Below are 26,110 nucleotides of genomic sequence, written 5' to 3'. Positions count from 1 at the left end.
AGCAAATAGTTACATGACAATAATATACTCTACCTCACCGGACAAAAGTCTGGCCTCCAGTATTCATCGTTCAGGTGGTCCCTGAAATGGAGGGGAGTTGGAAGGCGAGGGGTAAAAATATGGTTAGGAAAAGATTTTTTTACATCTACTGCCACTCAAAGCTTTAATCCCTGTTTTCCTCCCTCTTAAATAGCTCCTTTCCCTAAAAGACCAGCCGGAGCTGGGCTGCGTCAGTATCTAATTTCTGAGGGGAGTACAGAGACTTTTCAGCTCCACACCTACATGCTCCTCGGCACTCCCCAAGGGCTGCTGTCTTGCCCTTCACCAGTTGTGTCCATCTCCGCATGACCCAGAGGTTTCTCTTCCCAGCCCTGCTACCTCTTGCATATGAGAATCCTCTTTTACCACTCTCTTCTGAATGGGATGATCCTTTTGCCTTTTTAAGGAATTTACAACGTGCTGCCAGGTCTCTAAGTCCTTTCCTGGCCTTGGGCAGAGAGGAGGACTGAGGGCAGAGGGGCTCTGCCTTGGTCCTGGCCATGGCATCCAGTTCCTCAACACCGAAGCCAAGGATCCTGGCCCCGCAGATGTACCTTTGCACATGTCCCTCCCGGGATACTGGACAGCAGGCCTAGCCACACTTGTAATCCGTACATTTTTCTCAGTGCCCTCCTCTCTTCACCCCCACTGGCTCCAGTTCTTCTAGGCCATCGTCACCTCTAGCCTGGCTTCCTACAACAGCCTTTGAGCCCAGCTTTACCTCCAGCCTGCCCATCTCCAAACGCTCTCCATTCAAAGTGATCCAGAGTAATCTCTCCAGGGTGAAAATTTGATCTTGCCGCTCTCTCAGCTTAAATCTTCCAATGTTTTTACATTTTGTCTCTAGTAAATAAAAGATGGCTTTCCACGTGTGCCACGCCCCCCAGCCTGTCCCCAAATATTCAGCTTTGGAAAAGGATCAAGCTTCTCCCATGCACTCAGACTCCCACACCTGCAGGCCCCTGGATGCCAGGGAAATGGCCCTGGTCACCCTGCTGGATGGACCTCCTGGGCAGGAGGAGGCCTGAGAGCCTCAGGGCCCCACAGGCTCCCCCCCACCCCAGCCCAGCTGCCACGCACCACTCCTGACCTCCCCCAAGGGGGAAAGGGCTACTGACAGGGATGGGATCACACTGCCGGGTACGTGGTGTCAGCGCCACAAATTGTGACACTTACGTCTGTGCCCATTTGATTCTGTCTCTGTGGTATTGGGAAGTAAGTAAAGAAAGAGCTGCTGGGAAGTCAGTGGAGAAGGGGAAAAAGTTAACATTTCAGGAAATGTGAAAAAATTCTCTTCTTTAGGGTTCCAGAAACTAGAAGAAAACAATTCCTGTCTGAGGTGGGAGTAGATGACCCCATGAGGCACTTTCTTAAGATTCTCTGGCAGCATTACTGGGAGGTGGAAGACGTCCTTTAGTATTCCTTCCATTTCTGTGCACGAGGAAGTAAAGAGATCAAAGCATAGTCACGAAGTTGATAGCATGTCAGGAATAATCCATAAAAGTCGTGTTTACTCATTAACAGATCCCTCTTCCCTGGACGGAATTACTGTTCTCTTTGGAAATTATTTTAATCAAGGCTTTTTTTTGTTTTCAAGTAATAAACACATCAAACGGGGTCAAGCAAAGCAGTGTGGTTATTGTGAGGATTCTAGGGTATCTTATAAAACTCAAGGTCAAGAAAGTGGGTCTTGTGAGTAACTCAAATGAGGAACTGGCTACTACAGTAAAATTGAAGCCAAATATGAGCAGTATGTGTTGGTATTCATGTTTCCCTGTAATTATTAATGCCAGTAGCCCAGGAGACCAAATGCTGGACTTGTCAAATACCAGCTGTATCCAGCTTCTCTTTCTCCCTGAAACTGACCCTCCCGCCACTCTCTATGCAGGGAACCAGCATGTACTTGTCCCCTACACATGGCAGCCGCCGGTGGAACCAGATGAAGGCATATGATCCAAAAGCAGTTTACCCACTGCTGGCCAGAAATACCATGAGGTAGATCAGTGCAAAGGTCTCGCTCCAGTAGTATCAATGGTAGCTAGCCAAGCCAATTAGTTTAGGTTCCTTTGGATTGTGGGGAATATGGAAAGGTTGGCCAGTGAGTAATAAAGGTAAATGGAACCAATTTACAGAGGGACACAGATAACTTAGCTAAAAGACCATGTTGGCTCAGAGAGCTGGAGAGAGTCATTGGTCTCTAGAAATGTCTTTCCCAGTTGTAGTTTATAGGTGTCAGTGTTAGTTTGCTAGGGCTGCTATAACAAAGTACCACAGGCTAAGTGGCTTAAACAACAGGTATTTATTTTGTCACAATTCTGGAGGCTAGAAGTTTGATACCAAGGTGTTGGTAGGGTTGGTTTCTCCTTGGCTCATAGATAGCTGTCTTCTCCCTGTGTCTTCAGTGTTCTCCTTCTGTGCATGTCTGTGTTCTCATCTCCTCTTTTTATAAGGATACCAGTCAGATTGGGTTAGGGCCCATGTAATGACTTCCTTTTAACCTAATTACCTCTTTAAAGACCCTATCTCCAAATACAATCACATTCTGAGGTACTGGGGGTTAGGACTTCAACATATAAGTTTGAGGGGGCCCAATTCAGTCCATAACAATGCCACCTCCCCTTTTTTAAGAGTCTCGTGTAAGTCTATGCAATCAAAAGAACCTAACAAACTGTATTAGGACCCTCTGTTGTAAGCAGCAGAAAACTCAGTTCAAACAGCCTTAAGGAAAAAGGGAATTTATTGGCTCAAGTAACTGAGAAGTCAGGAGTGTCATTATCTTTAAGTATGTCTGAATCCAGAACTCAGATAGTGTCATTTGATTTGTCGGGGTCCTGGCAGGAATAGATGGCTCCATCCAATTAGGTGTTTGTTTGTTTTTTTTCAGGCAAGGCTTTACTGGGGCCCCTGCTGCAGCAACAGGGGGCGGGAACAAACAACAGGTTCTCTTGCTTGCTCACTCCCTGAGCGGGGGGCAAGCTTGTTCCTTATATGGGGTGAGGGTAGGGGTGTGTCCAGGGGTCGGGCCAGAGGGTGGCTTAGGTGTTTTGCCCACCCCTTGGTGGTGTTGTGTGCAGATTTTAAAAAGAGGACTACTTACAAAGATGAGAGCAGGGTTTGGGGAAATTACAAGGGGTATTGAAGTACCAGAGCAAGTAACAGTTAATAGTGGGACATCGTTACCATCTCTAGGCCTAAAGGAGTAAAGCAAGTACGGATCCTGGAACCTGAAGACAGTGAGCTTATATGAATAGGTCCCCTGACAGAAGCCATAGCCTTCAGCAGAGAGACAGTTAATCTGAGGGGACCCCACAGAAAGGGACTGGGAAATAAATGATCTAACGTCTCTGATCTCCTGACAGCATTCCCACCTTGAAGCCAAAGGGGAAGAGACGTAGATCGAGTCCATTTAGTCAGCTGGTAGAGAGCAGGAGAGAGATCTGGGGACAAGTGGAAAATACCCAACAGCGCTTGGTCTCCCTCTTCATCTTCTGTGTTGGTGTCTTTCTAGGCAGGGTCTTAGCTCATCACCCTTACAGCTTGCAATCTGTGGGAAGAAAGCTTCTCTTGCACATGTTTTTCCAACAGAAGCCCAGAATGTAGTCTTGTTAGCCTGGCTTATATCACCAACTCATTTCTATTTCAGTCTATATTTATGCCCACCTCTAAATCAATTACTGTGGCCAAAGGACAACTGAGCAGGTCATGATCACCTGAATACGCTTGGAGCTGGGAGGATGGGGTCAATCCCATAGAAACACATAGTGTGGAATGGGGGAGAGTGGTTCCCCAAAGGAAAATTCAGGTGTTGTTAACAGAAGAGGGGGGAATACGTAGAGGCGGGACAGGCAAGAACATCGTATGTACACTACATGACCCGGACTACCCCTAGTCCAGCCCTGGGTAAAAATGCGATGACTGATTGCCTTGATGGGAGGCAGTATGTTTTGAGAACTATTCATTGCACGTAGTTGGAGGTCAGTAAACATTTGCAAAAATCTGTTGGATTATAAATGTTAATAACCTATGTACAGAATTATTTTGCAGTTGACTAGGAGACATTTCTGAATCCAGAGGACATTTTTTTCCACTTCTAATCTTTATAGCAATCCTTATATGAATATTGACCTATGATTATTAACATCTTGTTTGTAAAAATCTATATTTACGCCCCAAACACTGCCTCTTTCAGTGTTCTGAATTATTTTGTAAGCCCTGTTTATTTGCTTTCATTAGACCACAGTCTTGTGAATTTCTGGCTTGTTTACACACATCACCAAGTATTTTTTTAAACTCATTTAGCAAAAGATCATCATGAAAGAGGCAATAAACTAAAGTAAGATTAGTGAACAATTTAAATGTAACTGTTAATAAGGCTTCTCTGTTTCTGTCCATTAAAGATAACTGTCAGTGTTGCTAAGAGCTATTTATTAAACTGATAAAAATGAGTATTGTCTTTAAAAAGTCAAGCTGCTGTTATCTGATCTCAAAGGTGAGCTTGTAAAATTAATTCTTCTGGTGTTTGCTTGTCATTCAAGCATAACGTTAATTCTATCCACACCCACTGGTTTTTTGTTCAGCTCCAGCAAGTTTTTGGCAGTAGTTCTGTCAATGGCTCTTTGGATAAGAAGCCCTGCCAGTAGGGTTTAAGCAACACTTTGCAGGGAGTGGGAGCAGGGATTCAGATTGGGCTGACATTGAAAATCAAAGAATTTCCAAAGTATAAGAATCACTATTTTTCGAGTTTTAATGCCATTGAAAGTTTCAGATAGGAAACCTTTCCCTTTATGTCTCCTATATTCTGGAGAGCAGTGATTTTAGTGATTTAGTCCATAAATATTTATGCAGTAGACAAGAGAAGCATGGACCCCACCTTAATGGGACTTAATCTCCCGTAGGGGGGGTCCCCAAATACATGGCTGATGGGGGTTGCCATGGTGTCTGCAGGTAAGTTCATGCAGGGTGGTACACCTGCTGCCCATTCATCCTTGCACAGGACATGCCAGGGAGGACAGGAGAGAAAGCCTGAAGTTATGAAGCAGCCACCTTTCTATCATCTGCGGCGACAAAGGCAAGCAACAATATAAAGAGCTCCCCAAATCTCACACATTCAATTTTGGAATACATGACACACAGCAAGAGCAGAAGATTTAACTTCTTTCTCATCTCTTACATAGGCATTTCATCTATCTAAATCCCTGCCTCTTTTACTAAGCCTTTCTGATCATTCCAGCTCAGAGTGATCTTATTGTCCCCTTTCTCTCAAAGCCTGTGGTTCTTAGACTTGATTATATACTCCCTCATAGTAGTATTGGATTTTTAGATGTCCCCCTATGCTCCTTGAGGGCAGGGAACAGATTGAATGCTTTTTTACATCCCATATGGCCAGTATTCTGGGGTAGAACAGGAGCTGTATAATCACTGACTAAAATAACAGAAATGCTTTGCTCAGGTTAATATTAAACTTAGTGTGCATTCTCAGGCCATAAACCACCCAGTAATTAGAGGGTCATTTGTATAGAAGCAGCCTTGAATGTAACAGTAATGAAAAAGATCTTGTCTGGTGGCTGGAAGAAGTAGAGCGACCTAATAAAAATCTAATAAATTGGGTCAAAACTAACCCAGAGAACATCAAAGCTGTAAGAGTTTGTACAAAAATCATTTGGTTCACAGTCCCTCATTTTACAGAAAGGAAACCAGGGCCCTTAGAGGCTGTGGCTTGCTCAAGGTTACATTGAATTAGTGATAGAGGCCAGACCAGTAACTACCAAGTTACTGGGTGAAGAGTCAAGTTGGGAGTCAGCTAGACTCAACTTTGTGTTTTCCAAGCCATCATGATAGTAACTGGCATTTTGCAACTCCGTTTTGTTGTTCCTGGCACTGTGTCAGGTGCTTCTTATACAGTAACACACTACTTCATTTAATCTTCACAACCCATCTGAAGGACGTACTGTATCAGCCAGGGTTCCTCTTGAGAAACAAAACCAGTAGGAGACAGATATCAAGAAATATGTTTATTAGAGAAATGCAAATCAAAACTACAATGAGCTATCACCTCACACCTGTCAGAATGGCTATCATCCAAAAGTCTACAAATCACAAGTGTTGGTGAGGATGTGGAGAAAAGGGAACCCTCGTACACTGTTGGTGGGAACGTAAATTAGGGCAACCACTATGGAGAACAGTATGGAGGTTCCTCAAAAAACTAAAACTAGAACTACCGTATGATCCAGCAATTCCACTCCTGGGTATATATCCAAAGAAAATGAAAACACTAGTTCGAAAAGATACATGCACCCCAGTGTTCAGCATTATTTACAGTAGCCAAGATATGGAAGCAAATCAAATGCCCATCGACAGATGAATGGATAAAGAAGATGTGGCATATATATATATATATATATATATATATATATATATATATATATATAAAATATATGGAACTCAGCCATAAAAAAGAATGAATTTCTGCCATTTGCAGCAATGCGGATTGACCTAGAGAAGATTATGCTTAGTGAAATAAGTCAGACAGAGAAAGACAAATACTCTGTGATATCACTTATATGTGGAATCTAAAAAATAATACAAATGAATGTATACACAAAACAGAAACAGACTCACAGATACAGAGAACAAACTACTTACCAAAGGGGAGAGGGAAGGGGGGAGGGGCAAATTAGGGGTATGGGATTAAGAAATATAAATACTATGTATAAAATAGATAAGCAACAAGGATATGTTGTATAGCACAGGGAATTATAGCCATTATCTTGTAATAAATTTTAATGGAGTATAGTCTGTAAAAATACTGAACCACTATGCTATACACCTGAAACTATACTTCAATTTAAAAAAGAGAGATTTGTTGCAATTGGTTTACAGGATTATGGGAGCTGACTAGGAGAATCCAAAATCCATAAGAAAGGGTAGCCTGGGGTTTGGGGCACAGAGTGAAGCTGCTATCCACAGGTAGAATTTCTTCTTCTTCAAGGAAGCCTCAGCCCTACTTTTAAGTCCTTTCAGTACCTTCTGGGGGGTGTGTCTGATTCACCCCCATGTCCCTCTCCTGCTTTGACTTGTATCTGCTGGAAGTTTGATTCACTTTCTTAGCCAGGCAAAAGAGGACAAAGTGGTTGATTCTGGCTCTTGCTCTGTTACGTTTAGCCTGCCTCATCTGAATTCAAATCTCTTTTCTAAAAAAGAAGTATTTCTGCCTTCATGACATAATCGTAAGAAATGGCCTTGTATGTGGACACTCTGTGAGCATATTCCCCAGAAGTCACTGTCCTACTGCTTTCTAGAATGTTGAAGGTTGTCTGCAAGGGCAATAGAATTGGACTTGCTGGGATTCTTTTGTCTCCCATGACTTGAGCAGGGCCAAAAGGGAGTTGATTACCCCTTTTGTGTTCTCAGGATAAGAGCAGTTCCAACCCCAGGTCCAGTAACCAAGTGGCACCACCTGATATTACAGTTTATCCCTCCAAACTTGAAACCAACCATCTTAGAAGACCTTCATGGTCTTGACATTAACATCACCAAATGAAAACATTTTTTTCCCATTGGAAAGTCACAACTGCATGTTTTTCTGTACTGCCAACCTGTACTTCGTAGTGGGGGAGCCGATATTTATCGAAGGCCTCACCTGTCTCAACCTGCTGTCCCTGAACGCATCTCATGATAGCATCTCTGCACCTCATCCAGGTGCAGCTGGGGAAAAATATACTATAAGTCTCAAATATACTAGGTGTCTCTAACGTGTGGTCCCACACACTCGAGCCTTTTGCCATGTATCTTCTCTCCCCTATCCCATTCCCTGCTGTCACTGTTCCAAACCTCTCACTATGTCCCTCTACCCAGCTCCTGCCTCCATACCTTACTCTCAGCAGATGACCTTGCCAACTGCCTTGCAGAGAACTTGAAGGCTAGCAGACAGAAACTCCTTCAACTTCCTGGCTGATCACCTCCTGCTTTCCCACTAAAACCTTCCTGTGTCTGCCACTTTCCTTCCTTCCTCCACTCTCAGAAGAAGGGGTATTCCTTCTTCTCATTCAAGGTGAATCCCTCCATCTGTTCTCCACCTCACCCACCCTCCTTCTCTGTCATTTCCTTTCTGGACTTTAGACTCTTTTTCATAAGAGTCTTTAAAGAGGTCCAAGTCTTGCCTGTCCGGAAGGAAGGGAGGGAGGGAGAGGGGAAGAAGAGAGGAGGGGAAAACTCCTCTAGCTGCTGTCTTGCCTCCTGTCCTCAGACAGGCTTCCCAGGACAGTTGTCCTCGTGTCTCGAGTTTGTCATCTTTCCCTCTCTATGATCACACTGCAGTTTGCCTTTTGCTTCCACCATTTCACTAAAGATGCTTTTGCTAAGGTTACCAGTGACCTCCCAATTGCCAAATCCAGTGGATACTTTCCATTGCTCATCAAACTTGATGAGTATGGGACACACACTTGACACTGTCTCCTTAAAAACTGCTTCCTAATTTCCAGGACACCACACGCTCCTGGTTCTCTTCCACCTCCTGACAGATTCTCACCAGAACACTTCATTGACTTTCTCCTACAATCTGCTCCCTAAGCTTCTGTCCTGACTCTTATTTTCTTCTCATTCTATACCTCTTCCAGTGATGTCCAGGCCTCACCAGGACCTTTAATGGCTCCTTTCTCCTGGTGTCAGAGATCACTAGAACCTATACGAGTTGCTGCAGCAATTCCCTGCAGCCTAGGGAATTTCTCTAGACAACACCATTCATCCACTGCTTAGAACCTTCTTCTCTTGTTTGGTTTCCATCCCACTTCCTGGAACAGGATCCTTGCTCTCTGCTAAGCCTCTTTGCATGCATGACTTATTTAGATGATCAGCCTGGTTTTTGAGTCTACTGTAACAAGAACACAATTATTAATGCATGAGTCCTTCCAACCTTTCCCCTCTTCCTGGCCTCTAAAAGGATCCTGACTTTGCAGGTTTTATTTCTTCTCCTCCCTCACCCCCCAGAGAAGCCTCTCTTGCCTTACCAGACTCATCTTTGGGGAAGTGGGAGGGAGATAGGAACAGGAGATGTGGAGTCTGGAGTCGGGGAAGGCTTCTCAGGACATGTATGAGGGTTGGAGGAGCAGTTTGTGATGAGAGGGACATAAATGGGAAAGAGACGAGGCTTTTAAGAGGTATTGCTATGGTCTGTGTTCAAAATGTTAAAGAAGTGAAAGCGAATAACGAATAATTTTGACGGTACTTGTGGGTTTTGGCAGATTATGACAGCAGTTTTGCTCTAAAGATGGACCACAGGGTTTCTCAAGCTTACAACTCCTCCCCCCAAGACTACGAACTGAAGCACGGATTCCCCCTTGGACACCAGCCCCACAACTCAGACTTCCTCATTTTCCTTGAGGCCAGCCTGTGTGGGAGAAAAGATCCAAGTGCTCGTCTGGTCTTACATATGAGGCTCTGGGCTCCAGACCTGAATTTCCAGGTCAGTTCTCTCTTCTGAGCTCCAGACCAGTGCATTAAACTGCTTACAAGACATTTCATCCAGACATTTCACAGAACCCTCACAGTCACCTTGTCCCAAATCTGCATCTTTATCTTCATCATCCCTTCTTCTTAATGTCCCTCCTCTTAGGTCCCTCAGTAAGACATCAACCTCAACTTAGTCACCCACTACAGAAACCTGGGTGTCATCCTTCCTTCGCTAAGCCCTCTCATCCGGATGGTCACCAGTCCTCTCCTGATACTTAAATGTATCGACATGCTGAGCCACTTGATGCTTCGTAAACTCTTGAAGTTTCAAAGTTTCTCACATCATGCCATTGAGCATTCCATTGTGTTTGCATTCAGTGTCTTTCTATTCCCTACCTCAGCTCTTCTGTTAAACCTTAGAGGATACTTAAACTTCATCTCTTTTTCGAAGCCTTCCTTGATGGACCTACATGGACTCATCATTTTCTCCTTTGTACTACCTTGAACTTACCGGTATTAAGGCAGGTATCACAATGTATTGCAATTATTTTATTTATTCAACTGTCTCTGCTCCTAGACAATGAAATCCTTGAGGGAAAACATTGTATCTTATTACTGAATCTCTAGCACCCAGCATGGTGTCTGGTTTCTAGTAATAGCTCAATAAATAATCACTTAGTAATTGCACAAATGAATTAACAATAAGTTTATGAGACAGTCAGGAATCCAAATTAAAGATAGAAAAGATAGGCTTCATGGAGTTAAGTAATTTGCCCAAAGTTATGCAGCTGCTAAGTGAGGGAACAGAATTTGATCTTGGTCTGTTACTACAGCCCATACCTGTTGTTTACAATAATTACACCACCTCTTAGCTGGTCAAAGCCCTTCTTATACTTTAGAAAATTTTATGTAAATTTTCTTTGCTGATAGTGATAATGTTTATCTCTTTATGGTGACATTTTTAGGGCATTTTCTTTTTTTTTTTTTAAATAAATTTATTTATTCACTTACTTATTTTTGGCTGCGTTGGGTCTTTGTTCATGCACGTGGGCTTTCTCTAGTTGTGACAAGCGGGGGCTACTCTTTGTTGCGGTGCGCGGACTTCTCATTGCAGTGGCTTCTCTTGTTGCGGAGCACAGGCTCTAGGCGCTCGGGCTTCAGTAGTTGTGGTATGTGGGCTCAGTAGTTATGGCTTGCAGGCTCTAGAACACAGGCTCAGCAGTTGTGGCGCATGGGCTTAGTTGCTCCGTGGCATGTGGGATCTTCCCGGACCAGGGCTCGAACCCGTGTCTCCTGCACTGACACGAGGATTCTTAACCACTGTGCCGCCAGGGAAGTCCTAGGGCATTTTCTTGGAGGTATCCCGGGGATATAAGAATTATTTCAACCATTCTGTTTTCACTGCATATTTTTATGCTCATCTTTGAAGGTTTCCACAAAAATTCAAGCTTTTAAAGCCATTTTTTCTACATTTATTTCACAAATTCTAGGTGGTGATATTGTTGGAAAGTAGGTTGGAGTTGGAGTCCCCCAGTTCTACCCGTTGTCACTCATGGAACGACAGCCATCAATACCAACGGCACCCTGAAGCAAAGGTAGGTGGAAGAGTTTATTTTGAAGAAAATTAAAGGATACAATAGGGCTACTTGTTTGCGGGGAAGTGTTTTGTGTTCAATAAATCCTCACTATTACTCAGCTGAGGACCTCCCTATGGGTTTCTCAGAAGTCAAGTCGAACAGCCACTGATACCCCGTGAATATTCTTCTTTGGGATTCATTTCTGTAATTACTGCCTATGGCAATGTAGCATGTGATGTCTGGACATATTATCTCAGGAAAGAAAAAAGAAACATTTGGAAGTCCACACTATTTTAAAAAACTAACAAACAAACAAGTTGTTTCTCCCCAACTGGAGGCTGGAGAGTATGTGAATCAAATCGGTGGTTGTTTTGTTTAGTTTGCTCATTCACAGTATCTCTTTTATTTCATCTGACAAGAATGTAGGGTAATACAGGGTCATTTCTAGTCATTAAAAAAATTGTACCACTTTCCTAAGTAGTTCAGAGGCCCTGAGTTCTTTATAAGTGGAATCCAGGAGAGATGCGGCAGTAACCACGAATCAGAGTCATTACTGAATTTTCAGACATGCATCATCCCTTTCCTCCAAGGCTCCTTACAAAACTTTCATTGCCAAATAGGCATTAGTCTTTCCAGTACTCAAGGAGTTGGGGGAAAGTGCACACTTTATCAGCATGAATTTATCGAACTATTTAGGGAGAGCAGACAGCAGCTCACTTGCAGACGGAGTGTGTAGGGAGAAACATAACGGAGATTCTAATTAATTTGTTCCACTGACATTGTCTGAGGACGTGCTAAGCATCAGACACTGTGCTGTGTTAGGGACGCAGAGATTAAACAAACAAACCTGGTCTCTCCTCTCAAAGCACCTCCAGGAGAGTAGGCAGTCGTGGCAGCTACACACTCACTGCTGAGGACCACGATGGCTACAAGCACTGAAACCCCAGGGGCGCACAGAGGAGCACCTTGGTGTAGGATGGGGGTGAAGGAAGACTGCCCAGAGGTGGCACCTGGGCTGAGTCTGGAAGACAAATAGGAGCTGGGCCAAGAAGAATATTAAATGCAGAGGAAGCAGCCCTGCCTGTAATAAATGAAGGAGAGAAGACAAGGCTCCTTCAGGCAATTGTCAACATGTCAGAGTGGATGAAGTAGAAATGTGAAGGCTGGGAGTGCTAGTCCTGTGAAGGGTGTGGTAAGGGGTGGGGAGCAGATCAGGTAGAACAAAGGTGTGAGCAGGAAAAGAGCAGAGGGGGTCCCATGAAACTGCTTCCGCGGCTCGGCTCGCTGTCCAGCTAGAGTTGAGCCCAATGTCTCTGGTTCGCACAGCCTTTTTCTAGATAGGCCCACTTCTCAGAAGCAGCCCTGAGAGAGTCATTGCCCCAGAGTTCACAGAGCCTGTTCTCCAGAGCTCAGGGACTCTAGGAGGCAGAGAAAGGAGCCCCCTCCCACCCCCCCCATCCCAGGAAACACTTACCGAGGAGCCTCTGGCTCCCAGATGGGAATGGGCTTCCTGAGAATCCAAACACTGCAGGTCTTTACTCTGTCAAGGTTAGCCATCATAAGCAATTCTACAGCAATGTTGCCCCAAGCTATGGAAGAACAACCCGCCTGCATTGCTGTGTGATTGTGTACCCACAGGGCAGGGACCAAGTACACAGTCTCTCCCAGCCCGTTGCTTCTGATAATTGCTTAGTAAATCCTGACAAACGTATTGACTCTTCTTTTGTTTAATGGTAATTGATGGATGCTCAATAAATACTTGCAAATAATAATTATAGTTGGGCTCTGTGGTAAGGGAAAAACAAAGGAAAAGGAAATGAGAGAAAAAGTTAATGTATAAAAAGAATGTGGAAGAAGTAATCATTAATATTAATTCATTGAGTGCATACTAAATCACAAGTCTTCATCGTAGCACTTTTGTGTATTATGTCATTTAATATTTACAATGACCTATGATATACATATTATTATTATCTGTATTTAAAAGGTGAGAAGACTGAGACTCAGAGAAGTTGAGTAACTTTCCTAAGACCAGGGGAGTGGTTTTCTGATTCCAGACCAGGGATCTTATTTGCTAAATCCAGCTTCTGGTGAGAGAGGGCGAGGCCTTGGGGCTTCACTGTAAAGCTTTAGTAACAGTTCAGACGTGAGTAAGAACAGCAGGAGATTCTGCCTTATGTTTCAGTAACTAAAGAATAAAGTTTAAATCTTGCTTGGGAGGCTTAAAAAAAAAAATCTAAGAATCCAACCACTGTTCAGTGCCCCACACAATTTTCTTTGGACAGTCTGGATCACCACTGGCCCTCCACAGCGTCAATTATTCTGATCCTTGTTTATAATCCTTTTATATCCATTTTGATGACAAGTGTATGTATACTTTTCTGGGTGCTCTGACTTAGCAGGGAAGCCAAACTTTAGGATCTGATATCTAAAATGTATCATGACACATGCCCACATTTGATGTATATTTTTCCACGGTATCATCTTGGAACTTCCCATTAGACAGGAGAAAAAAACTTTTCAATAGAGTTATCCATGATTGAGTAGTAGGTGGCTTTAAAAGCATTAATTCATAAATGCGCTCTGGCTACCAGGTTGTCAAAAGCCCTGCTTAGAGGATCCACTTAAAGATTAAGGGGAGATTGGATCAAGATGGCGGAGTAGAAGGACGTGCTCTCACTACCCCTTCGGAGAGCGCCGGAATCACAACTAACTGCTGAAAAATCATCGACAGGAAGACACTGGAACTCACCAAAAAAGATACCCCACATCCAAAGACAAAGGAGAAGCCACGATGAGATGGTGGGAGGGGCGCAATCACAATAAAATCAAATCCCATAACCACTGGGTGGGTAACTCACAAACTAGAGAACACTTATACCACAGAAGTCCACCCACTGGAGTGAAGGTTCTGAGCCCCACGTCAGGCTTCCCAACCTGCGGGTCCGGCAACGGGAGGAGGAATTCCTAGAGAATCAGACTTTGAAAGCTAGTGCAATTTGATTGCAGGACTTTGACAGGACTGGGAGAAACAGAGACTCCACTCTTGGAGGGCACACACAAAGTAGTGTGTGCATCGGGACCCAGGGGAAGGAGCAGTGACCCCATAGGAGACTGAACCAGACCTACCTGCTAGTGTTGGAGGGTCTCCTGCAGAGGCGGTGGGGGGGGCTTTGTCTCACTGTGAGGACAAGGACACTGGCAGCGGAAGTTCTGGGAAGTACTCCTTGGCGTGAGCCCTCCCAGAGTCCGCCATTAGCCCCACCAAAGAGCCCGGGTAGGCTCCAGTGTTCAGTTGCCTCAGGCCAAACAACCAACAGGGAGGGAACCCAGCCCCACTCATCAGCAGACAAGCGGATTAAAGTTTTACTGAGCTCTGCCCACCAGAGCAACAGCCAGCTCTACCCACCACCAGTCCCTCCCATCAGGAAACTTGCTCAAGCCTCTTAGATAGCCTCATCCACCAGAGGGCAGACAGCAGAAGCAAGAAGAACTACAGTCCTGCAGCCTGTGCAACAAAAACCACATTGACAGAATGATAGACAAGATGAAAAGGCAGAGGGCTATGTACCAGATGAAGGAACAACATAAAACCCCAGAAAAACAACTAAATGAAGTGGAGATAGGCAACCTTCCAGAAAAAGATTTCAGAATAATGATAGTGAAGATGATCTAGGACCTCGGAAAAAGAATGGAGGCAAAGATCAAGAAGATGCAAGAAATGTTTAACAAAGACCTAGAAGAATTAAAGAACAAACAAACAGAGATGAACAATACAGTAACTGAAATAAACAATACACTAGAAGGAATCAATAGCAGAATAACTGAGGCAGAAGAACAGATAAGTGACCTGGAAGACAGAATGGTGGAATTCACTGCTGCGGAACAGAATAAAGAAAAAAGAATGAAAAGAAATGAAGACAGCCTAAGAGATCTCTGGGACAACATTAAACGCAACAACATTCGCATTATAGGGGTCCCAGAAGGAGAAGAGAGAGAGACAGAACCCGAGAAAATATTTGAAGAAATTATAGTCAAAAACTTCCCTAACATGGGAGAGGAAATAGCCACCCAAGTCCTGGAAGTGCAGAGAGTCCCATACAGGATAAACCCAAGGAGAAACACGCCGAGACACATAGTAATCAAATTGGCAAAAATTAAAGACAAAGAAAAATTATTGAAAGCAGCAAGGGAAAAATGACAAATAACACACAAGGGAACGCCCATAAGGTTAACAGCTGATTTCTCAGCAGAAACTCTACAAGCCAGAACGGAGTGGCATGACATATATAAAGTGATGAAAGGGAAGAACCTACAACCAAGATTACTCTACCCAGCAAGGATCTCATTCAGATTCGAGGGAGAAATCAAAAGCTTTACAGACAAGCAAAAGCTAAGAGAATTCAGCACCACCAAACCAGCTCTACAACAAATGCTAAAGGAACTTCTCTTAGTGGGAAACACAAGAGAAGAAAAGGACCTACAAAAACAAACCCCAAACAATTAAGAAAATGGTAATAGGAACAGACATATCGATAATTACCTTACACGTGAATGGATTAAATGCTGCAACCAAAAGACACAGGCTCACTGAATGGATACAAAAACAAGACCCATATATATGCTGTCTACAAGAGACCCACTTCAGACTTAGGGACACATACAGACTGAAAGTGAGAGGATGGAAAAAGATATTCCATGCAAATGGAAATCAAAAGAAAGCTGGAGTAGCAATACTCATATCAGATAAAATAGACATTAAAATAAAGAATGTTACAAGAGACAAGGAAGGACACTACATAATGATCACAGGATCAATCCAAGAAGAAGATATAACAATCATAAATATATATGCACCCAACATAGGAACACCTCATTACATAAGGCAAGTGCTAATAGCAGTTTAACACAATAACAGTAACACAATAATAGTGGGGGACTTTAACACCTCACTTACACCAATGCACAGATTATCCAAACAGAAAATTAATAAGGAAACACAAGCTTTAAATGACAAAATAGACCAGATAGATTTAATTGATATTTATAGGACATTCCATCCAAAACCAGCAGATTACACTTTCTCCTCAAGTGCACATGGAACATTCTCCAGGAGAGATCACATCTTGGGTCACAAATCAAGCCTCAGTAAATTTAAGAAAATTGAAATCATATCAAGCATCTTTTCTGACCACAATGCTATGAGATTAGAAATCAATTACAGGGAAAAGAACGTAAAAAACACAAATACATGGAGGCTAAACAATACGTTACTAAATAACCAAGAGATCACTGAAGAAATCAAAGAGGAAATCAAAAAATACCTAGAGACAAATGACAATGAAAACACGATGATCCAAAACGTTTGGGATGCAGCAAAAGTAGTTCTAAGAGGGAAGTTTATAGCAATACAAGTCTACCTCAAGAAACAACAAATGTCTCAAATAAACAATCTAACCTTACACCTAAAGGAACTAGAGAAAGAAGAACAAACAAAACCCAAAGTTAGCAGAAGGAAAGAAATCATAAAGATCAGAGCAGAAATAAATGAAATAGAAACAAAGAAAACAATAGCAAAGATCAATAAAACTAAAAGCTGGTTCTTTGAAAAGATAAACAAAATTGATAAACCATTAGCCAGACTCATGAAGAAAAAGAGGGAGAGGACTCAAATCAATAAAATTAGAAATGAAAGAGGAGAAATTACAACAGACACCGCAGAAATACAAAGCATCCTAAGAGACTACTACAAGCAACTCTATGCCAATAAAATGGACAACCTGGAAGAAATGCACAAATTCTTAGAAAGGTATAACCTTCCAAGACTGAACCAGGAAAAAATAGAAAATATGAACAGACCAGTCACAAGTAATGAAATTGAAACTGTGATTAAAAATCTTCCAACACACAAAAGTCCAGGACCAGATGGCTTCACAGGTGAATTCTCTCAAACATTTAGAGCGAGCTAACACCCATCCTCCTCAAACTCTTCCAAAAAATTGCAGAGGAAGGAACACTCCCAAACTCATTCTATGAGGCCACCATCACCCTGATACCAAAATCAGACAAAGATACTACAAAAAAAGAATATTACAGACTAATATCACTGATGAATATAGATGCAAAAATCCTCAACAGAATACTAGCAAACAGAATCTAACAACACATTAAAAGGATCATACACCAGGATCAAGTTGGATTTATCCCAGGGATGCAAGGATTTTTCAATATACACAAATCAATCAATGTGATACACCATATTAACAAATAAAAGAATAAAAGCCATATGATCGTCTCAATAGATGCAGAAAAAGCTTTTGACAAAATTCATCACCCATTTATGATAAAAACTCTCCAGACAGTGGGCATAGAGGGAACCTACCTCAACATAATAAAGGCCACATATGACAAACCCACAGCAAGCATCATTCTCAATGGTGAAAAACTGAAAGCATTTCCTCTAAGATCAAGAACAAGACAAGGATGTCCACTCTAGCCAGTATTATTCAACATAGTTTTGGAAGTCCTAGCCACAGCAATCAGAGCAGAAAAAGAAATAAAAGGAATACAAATTGGAAAAGAAGTAAAACTTTCACTGTTTGCAGATGACATGATACTATACATAGAGAATCCTAAAGATACCACCAGAAAACTACTAGAGTTAATCAATGAATTTGGTAAAGTTACCGGATACAAAATTAATGCACAGAAATCTCTTGCATTCCTATACCCTAACGACGGAAGATCGGAAAGAGAAATTAAGGAAACAATCCCATTACCATTGCAACAAAAAGAATAAAATACCTAGGAATAAACCTACCTAAAGAGGTAAAAGACCTGTACTCAGAAAACTATAAGACACTGATGAAAGAAATCAAAGATGACACAGACAGATGGAGAGATATACCGTGTTCTTGGATTGGAGGAATCAATATTGTGAAAATAACTATACTGCCCAAAGCAATCTACAGATTCAATGCAATCCCTATCAAATTACCAGTGGCATTTTTTACAGAACTAAAGCAAAAAATCTTAAAATTTGTATGGAGACAGAATAGACCCCGAATAGCAAAAGCAGTCTTGAGGAAGAAAAACGGAGCTGGAGGAATCAGACTCCATGACTTCAGACTGTACTACAAAGCTGCAGTAATCAAGACAATATGGTACTGGCACAAAAACAGAAATATAGATCAATGGCACAGGATAGAAAGCCCAGAGATAAACCCACACACCTATGGTCAACTGATCTATGACAAAAGAGGCAAGGATATACAATGGAGAAAAGACAGTCTCTTCCATAAGTGGTGCTGGGAAAACTGGGCAGCTACATGTAAAAGAATGAAATTAGAACACTCCCTAACACCATACACAAAAATAAACTCAAAATGGATTAGAGACCTAAATGTAAGACCGGACACTATAAAACTCTTAGAGGAAAACATAGGAAGAACACTCTTTGATATAAATCACAGCAAGATCTTTTTTGGTCCGCCTCCTAGAGTAATGGAAATAAAAACAAAAATAAGCAAATGGGACCTAATGAAACTTAAAATCTTTTGCAAATCAAAGGAAACTACAAACAAGACGAAAAGAGAACCCTCAGAGTGGGAAAAAATATTTGCAAATGAGTCAATAGACAAAGGATTAATCTCCAAAAAAATAAACAGCTCATGCAGCTCAATATTAAAAAAACAAACAACCCAATCAAAAAATGGACAGAAGACCTAAATAGACATTTCTCCAAAGAGGACATACAGATGGCCAAGAAGCACATGAAAAGCTGCTCAACATCACTAATTATTAGAGAAATGCAAATCAAAACTACAATGAGGTATCACCTTACACCAGTTAGAATGGGCATCATCACAGAATCTACAAACAGCAAATGCTGGAGAGGGTGTGGAGAAAAGGGACCCCTGTTGCTCTACTGGTGGGAATGTAAATTGATACAGCCACTTTGGAGAACAGTATGGAGGGTCCTTGAAAAACTCAAAATAAAACTACCATATGACCTAGCAATCCCACTACTGGGCATATACCCAGAGAAAACCATAATTCAAAAAGACACATGCACCCCAGTGTTCATTGCAACACTATTTACAATAGCCAGGTCATGGAAGCAACCTAAATGCCTATCAACAGACAAATGGATAAAGAAGATATGGTACATATATACAATGGAATATTACTCAGCCATAAAAAGGAACGAAATTGGGTCATTTGTAGAGATGTGGATGAATCTAGAGACTGTCATACAGAGTAAAGTAAGTCAGAAAGAGAAAAACAAATATTGTATATTAACGCAGATAAGTGGAACCTAGAAAAATGGTACAGATGAACCAGTTTGCAAGGCAGAAATAGAGACACAGATGTAGAGAACGAACGTATGGACACCAAGCGGGGAAAGCGGCGGGTAGGGGTGGTGGTGTGATGATTTGAGAGATTGGGATTGACATGTATACACTAATATGTATAAAATAGATAACTAATAAGAACCTGCTGTTTAAAAAAATAAATTAATTAATTAATAATAATAATAAGGATTAAACATGAGTGTGCTTGAAGAGGTCTGCATTTGCTATACGTAACATGGCTCTGTACTTTTATGATTCATTATGTGGGTGTAGGAGGCAGACGTTCTGTCTTATTTATTTGTTTGTTTGTTTATTTTTGGCTGTGTTGGGTCTTCATTGCTGCGCGCGGGTTTTCTCTAGTTGCGGCGAGCGGGGGCTACTCTTCGTTGTGGTGCACGGGCTTCTCATTGCAGTGGCTTCTCTTGTTGTGGAGCATGGGCTCTAGGCCCACGTGTTTCAGTAGTTGTGGCTCACGGGCTCTAGAGCCCAGGCTCAGTAGTTGTGACACACGGGCTTAGTTGCGCCACGGCATGTGGGATCTTCTGGGAAGAGGGCTCGAACCCATGTCTCCTGCATTGGCAGGCGGATTCTTAACCGCTGCTCCACCAAGGAAGCCCTGTCTGTCTTATTTACCCTGCAGATAAAATATTACTGAGTAAGCAGTAACATATTTTAGAATAGGTTAATGGGGATCAGAAGGGTAAATAAGAGGAAAATGTACTCCAATATCAGAAGTTTATAAACATAAGTTTCGTCTGTAGTTAAATGCAGCAAAATTAAATGCAGTAGGCTGTTTGCTTTCATAATTTCTTATATGGTCCAACAATAATGGTTACTCCATTGAAATGAAGTACTGATCAAGATCGTAGTTTCAAGCATACAATTTCAGTGTCTGCCTTCAGTCATTCATTCATTGAAATAGTTACTGAGCACCTGCCTTATACCAGGCACCATTCCAGGGAGTGAGGATACAGTAGTGAAGAAAAGAAAGGTGTTCCCTCATGAAGCTTATACAGTTCCAGTGGGAGGAGACAGAAATGGACCCATGAATGCAGGATGTCAGGATGTCAGGTGAGGAGAAAATTGAAGCAAGGCAAAGGATCTAGAGTTGATGGGATGGTGTTATTTCGGATAGGGAGTCAGGAAAACGCCTCTCTGCTGTGGTGACATTTGAGCAGAGACGTGGAAGAAGAAAACTCATGAGCCTTGCAGTGACTGAGGGAAGAAAATTCCAGGCAGAGGGAATAGCACATACAAAGGCCTTAGAGTGGGAGGCTGCTTGATGTGTTTGAGACACACTGAGGAGGCCGGCGTGAAATATTATACTTAGGATTTAAATCTCACTTAATTATAAATAGATAAACTTTTTCATTTTTAAAATGTTCTAATAAGCTGATGATTAAGCAGAAACACGTTTTGTTTCAATCCATATTAAAAATCTTTCTCAGTTTCCTACTCGGGATAAATAATACATTTTCAGCTTACTTTCATTTTTTATTCTTCTGTTCATGTCTCTTGTGTGCCAAGCACGTGTGGGCACTGTTGGCCGCTGGGCAAGCAGCACTGAACTTCACAGGCACATTCCAGCTTTGACCAAGCTTACAGTGTTGAAGACCTTGCACTCCTGGAGATCTTCCTTTTCATGATTCAGTGTGGAAAGGCTTAGGAGCCAGGATCGGGATCACCTAGGAAGAGGGATGGGGAGGGCTGAGGGGGGAGGCAAAGACCAGACGGTAGAGGCTCAGGAAGGTCTTGTAGGCAAACAGGTTCCAGCCTCTGAGAGGAGAAAGGAGAAATCAGGTGAGGAGCCTTGGGGGCCATGGAGTCAGTGACCCACCAGGCAAAGGGTTTGGGCACCAGGGGGCAGGAGTCCTGGCCAAGCATCTCAGTCAGTTACAGCCAAGCGCCCAAAGCCAGAAACGAGCCGAAATGGCCTGATAGAACTCAAGGTTTGACATGGAGGGTTTCCAAGCATTTTTGTCAAGGCTGAGGAACAAGACCTCAGTTTTTCTGTTGTGCCCAGGCTACAAGTTGAAATGGTGAAGGCAGGGGTTTGACTGCATTGTTCACCAGAGTTTGAGTTGATGCATATTTATGGAGTTGAATTGCCCAGTTTCTGACTGATTACCTTAAGTGGACCCATCTGCTTCCCAGCACTGGTGTCCTCCGGACCCCCATGAGTCTCCTGACCAGCCCCTGTCACCGTTATTACTCATATCTGCGCCCTCTTTCCCAGACGTCCCTGCTTCCCCAGGCCCCTGACTGACAAGGACACTCATTGTAGAAAGTGCCAGAGCAAAAACAATGGCATTTTCAATAACTCTCTGATGTCAATTAGACTTTTTTACATGTCTGTTTTTTTCTGGAAAAAAATCCAGAAAACTTAGCCTTTAATATTAATTCACATATAATCAAGATTGTTTGTTTGTTCTTTGAGATTTTTTTTCTTTGGTAGCTGTTGCCCTATTTACATTTTTAAAACAGACACACACTTTCTTCCCCATACATGGATGCACACATCTTACATCTTTTACATAAACAGTACATCATGTAACTCCATATACAGTTATATCTAGCATACATTCATAACCATCATTCTCTATAAAGTGAAAACAGTGTTCAAAATATAAACCAAAGTAGAATGTAAATGCTGGTCTCTGGGCTTTATATAACACAAGGTAAAGGAAATCTGGTTGCTGGCATTCATAAAATTAGTTTAGGTGTTCAAGTCCTACTGTGTGTTTCTTGGTTGCCTTAGCATCCCAGTGTACAGATAAACTCTGATGTGATGAAAACCATGGAAAGAAGGTCAGATACTCAAAGCTATACTATTATAAGGACGATTGCAATCACCTTGTTATAGCTCCTTCAAAAACTTTTTTGAACAATATTTTAATTTTCTGGGTTGAGTTTTTCTTGTTAACTTTTTTTTCTAAAAACCAAGGTATTCCTACTCCATGCAGAAAATTTGATAAGCACATTTATTCCCTCTACCTCTGAAAATCAAGTCCTCTTAATCTCAAGGTGAATGACTGGATGCACGGAGATTAACGTTTGCTCAGCTTATGCTTCAGACAGCATCAACTCTGTAGCAACAGGCGTGATCAGACCAAAACAGGCCTTGCAAAGAAAGCATTCTGAAATGTCTGTTCTGATTTTGTCGATTCCGGGACAGCATCTCAACTGTGTTGGTTAGTTCCTGTCTACCCAGATTAGTTATCTTTCTGTAACAATTGATAGAGAGTCTCTTTAAGTGAGGGACCTGGGCTTCCCTGGTGGCGCAGTGGTTAGGAATCCGCCTGCCAATGCAGGGGACACGGGTTCGTGCCCCGGTCCGGGAAGATCCCACGTGCCGCGGAGCAACTAGGCCCGTGAGCCACAACTACTGAGCCTGCGCGTCTGGAGCCTGTGCTCCGCAACAGGAGAGGCCGCGATAGTGAGAGGCCCGCGCACCGTGATGAAGGGTGGCCCCCGCTCTCCGCAACTGGAGAAAGCCCTTGCACAGAAACGAAGACCCAACACAGCCAAAAATAAATAAATAAATTTATTTATTTATTAAAAAAAAAAAAAGTCAGGGATCTGACAAAGGAATCTGTTGGAATGACAGCACCCTTTAGAAAGAGAACTACACCTAAAGTTTACTAAACAAGTAAGTTGGATATAAACATACAGATGATTCTGAATACTCTCTAGTTCTTTCTTACTCAGAAATTGGTGACAACACTTAGTCAGTGTGGTTTTGGGGATTGTCTCAGCTTTTATACAGCCCAGATGCTCTTTTCCCAGGTTTTGGGATATACTTCTGGATATTTCATCCTACTGGCCATGGAATGTCCATTTCTTGTGCTGGGGGCTATTATTACTAACCTCAGAGTTTTCAGGCTTTACTTGTACCAAGTACAGACTATATATAGAATTATTTGCCTCCCTCTACTCTATAAACTGTCCTCTAAGAAACACCATCACACTTCCTGTGCCAAATATATAGATCCTGGGAAGCAACACCAGAGGCAGCAGTATTCTTAATGTCCAACATCTTGTGGGCTATGTGTTATCTGCCTGTTATATGTTTCCATTGCACGTCCTGCTGCCTCTACCTCACACTCAACATCTAAACTTGAACTAATCAGGGACTTCCCTGGTGGTCCAGGGGTTAAGACTCTGTGCTTCCACTGCAGGGGGCGCGGGTTTGATCCCTGGTCGGGAAGTAAGATTCCCACATGCTGCGCGGCGCAGCCAAAACATAAAAATTTAAAAAAGAAAAACAACAACCTTGAACTAATCAACTTTTTCCTAAAACCAGCTCCCTTCTTGATTTTCTGCTTCTATTATGTATTTTGCCAGTTACCCAGGCTTAAAGCTGTGAAGTCATCTTTGATGCTCCCTCTTCTTGGTCCTCTATTAGTCAACAAGCCCTGATCATTCATACTTTATAATCTCTTCCATAGTTGTATTTTTTAATCAATACCACTGCCACCATTCTGACTCATGTCCTATTACTTCGTGGAGGGACCACTGCAGTGGTCTCCTTGCCCCCTCCTTCAGGCTCACCCTCTTTCAATACATTCTGTGCTCTGGCCAGATTATTGGTGATCAAACACTGCTTTAATCATGTCACTTTTCTACTCACAAATTTCCAGTGAGTCTCTATTGCTAAAGGGATAAATCCCAAACTCCTTGATTTGGTGGGTAAGGTCCTGATGCCAAGCTATCTCCCTAATCTCATCTCTTAATCCTCACCTACCCTCAGCTCCAGTGAAATGCCATCTACTTGACCTTTCTTCAATATACCCTGAACATCCCACCCCCTCGCAGTGCCCAAGCCATTTCTTTCACTTGGTTGACTAACTCAGTTGTCATTCCTAACTTCCTTTTTCCTCTGGCCATCTTCCACTATAGAAGCTGGAAACATTAAATATCCTCTTTCCCAACCTCCCTTGCAACTTGGGTCAGTCATGTGTCACAGTGGAACACTTTGAATGTCATCACATTTGTTGTACTACTGTTCTGTTTTACTGCTAGAAAATTTATAGTAATTAGTGTAGAAATGTGGATTCAATGAAATGTCATCATGGGGGCTTAGTGCCAAAACAGGAATAGTGCTACAGTTTCTTAGTTTATTCGGCTAAATTAAAGATTTTCATCTAAGAAACATAGCACCTATTCTTGAGAAGTTAAATTTTTTCCTTCTCTCTCTTTCTCTTTCTGTCTCCCTCTCTGTCTCTTCCTCCTTCTTTAGTTTGATAGAAAAAAGATGAAGGAGGTAGGATTGCTTGTTTGACATCTGGAAGTAACAGAAAGGTTTAAGTCCTCTCTACCTCTTCTGATAAAAAAAAAAATGGTGGCTTTATTTGATAACTATTTAGAAGCTACATTTTATTTGATTGATTACTATGGCCTGACACAGATGTGCTGTTAACTAGTAGTCATAAAACTCAGCTTCTTGTTTACCTGAATTGCAGCAGATCCCTTTCACAGGGATATTAAATTTTTTTGTTTTTTGTTTTTTTAATGTGCTTAGGGGGTTACCAAGTCAAATTGACCAACCCATAAACTGTTGAACTTTAGTCCACAAAGTAGTAACTATAGAAACCGAAAGGGTCATTTAGAAAGCCTGTGTACAGTTGAAGACACCTGTGGTTAACACCAAAAAAGAAAGAAAGAAAGCCCATCAACACTCAATCCACTCAATGAACAGTTTCACTTCGGTTTCTTAACAGTAAAGTGTAAACCGATTTTGAGGTAAAATATCTGAACAAAAGAGTTATAATGTAGCAACAGCTGCAGAGGTCAGATCAAGCTCTCCCTTCCTACAGGCAAGTGATGTTTGATGCCTTTGCACATCTGACCAATTTGACTTCATAATCAATACTTTTGTCAGAGTTCTCATAAAAATAGCATCCGCTAAAGAATTTCAACTCTGGCATTTATGAGGCACGTCAGTTTCTAAAAGGAAATACAGTCACATTTGCTTTACAACCCTCATCGCATGCTTAGCCATGGCAGAGTCAGGAGCTAGTGTTGCAGGCACATGCTTTTTTTTCCCACATCTTTATTGGAGTATAATTGTTTTACAATGGTGTGTTAGTTTCTGCTGTACAACAAAGTAAATCAGCTATATGTATACATATATCCCCATATCTCCTCTCTCTTGAGCCTCCCTCCCACCCTCCCTATCCTACCCTTCTAGGTCGTCACAAAGCATCGAGTTGATCTCCCTGTAGGCACATGCTTTTAAAAGCCAAACTCTAATCCTCAGTACATCCCAATCTGTCTAAGAAGAGTGACTATATTTATAACCAACAAATGAAGAACCAAGAGCGGAAAGGAAGAATGAGAGGAAGGAGAAAGCAACTGGGAGAATGTAAAGTAGGAGGGAGGGCACAAAACAGGCACCAAATCCCCATTCCTTCCACCACTCCCAGGGTTCTTTCAAATGCACAGGCGCCGGGTATCTGGTTCGGGGGGCTGAAGTAGATAAAGAAGTCTGATGGAAAGCTGCCCTTGATAAATATTTAAATAGCTTTCTGATAGTGACGGAAGACCAGTGGATGGAAAGCTTCCTTTCTGCAGGTGGGAAGGGGGATGTTCTGATGGAGGTGGTGAGATTCGAGCAGGGTCTTGAATGATGAGCAGGATTGTGACAGATGGAGATGCACCCCAGGCCACAGTGTGCGTGGGAGCCACGATGAC

At 42.3% G+C, this 26,110-nt stretch overlaps 1 protein-coding gene across 6 annotated transcripts in view; it reads left to right on the top strand.

Annotated features, from left to right (window-relative positions):
- LOC309646918 (uncharacterized protein) overlaps nucleotides 1–26,110 on the top strand; it is a 366,785-nt gene that overhangs the window by 124,761 nt on the left and 215,914 nt on the right. For 3 of the 6 annotated variants that reach the window (XR_014255649.1, XR_014255650.1, XM_082433760.1), the window contains one exon: nucleotides 10,977–11,081. Coding sequence is in view for 3 of the 6 variants with exons in the window: in XM_082433760.1 (XP_082289886.1) it covers nucleotides 10,977–11,081 (105 nt within the window). In the remaining 3 variants the exon portion in view is untranslated. The other 3 variants (XR_014255648.1, XM_082433762.1, XM_082433761.1) reach the window with 3 other exon arrangements.

This window comes from Balaenoptera physalus (genome assembly GCF_965194825.1).
Source record: "Balaenoptera physalus genome assembly, chromosome: 17".
Taxonomy (NCBI): domain Eukaryota; kingdom Metazoa; phylum Chordata; class Mammalia; order Artiodactyla; family Balaenopteridae; genus Balaenoptera; species Balaenoptera physalus.
The sequence above is the reverse complement of the archived record's forward strand: the minus strand, read 5'-3'. Positions and strand labels throughout refer to the sequence as shown.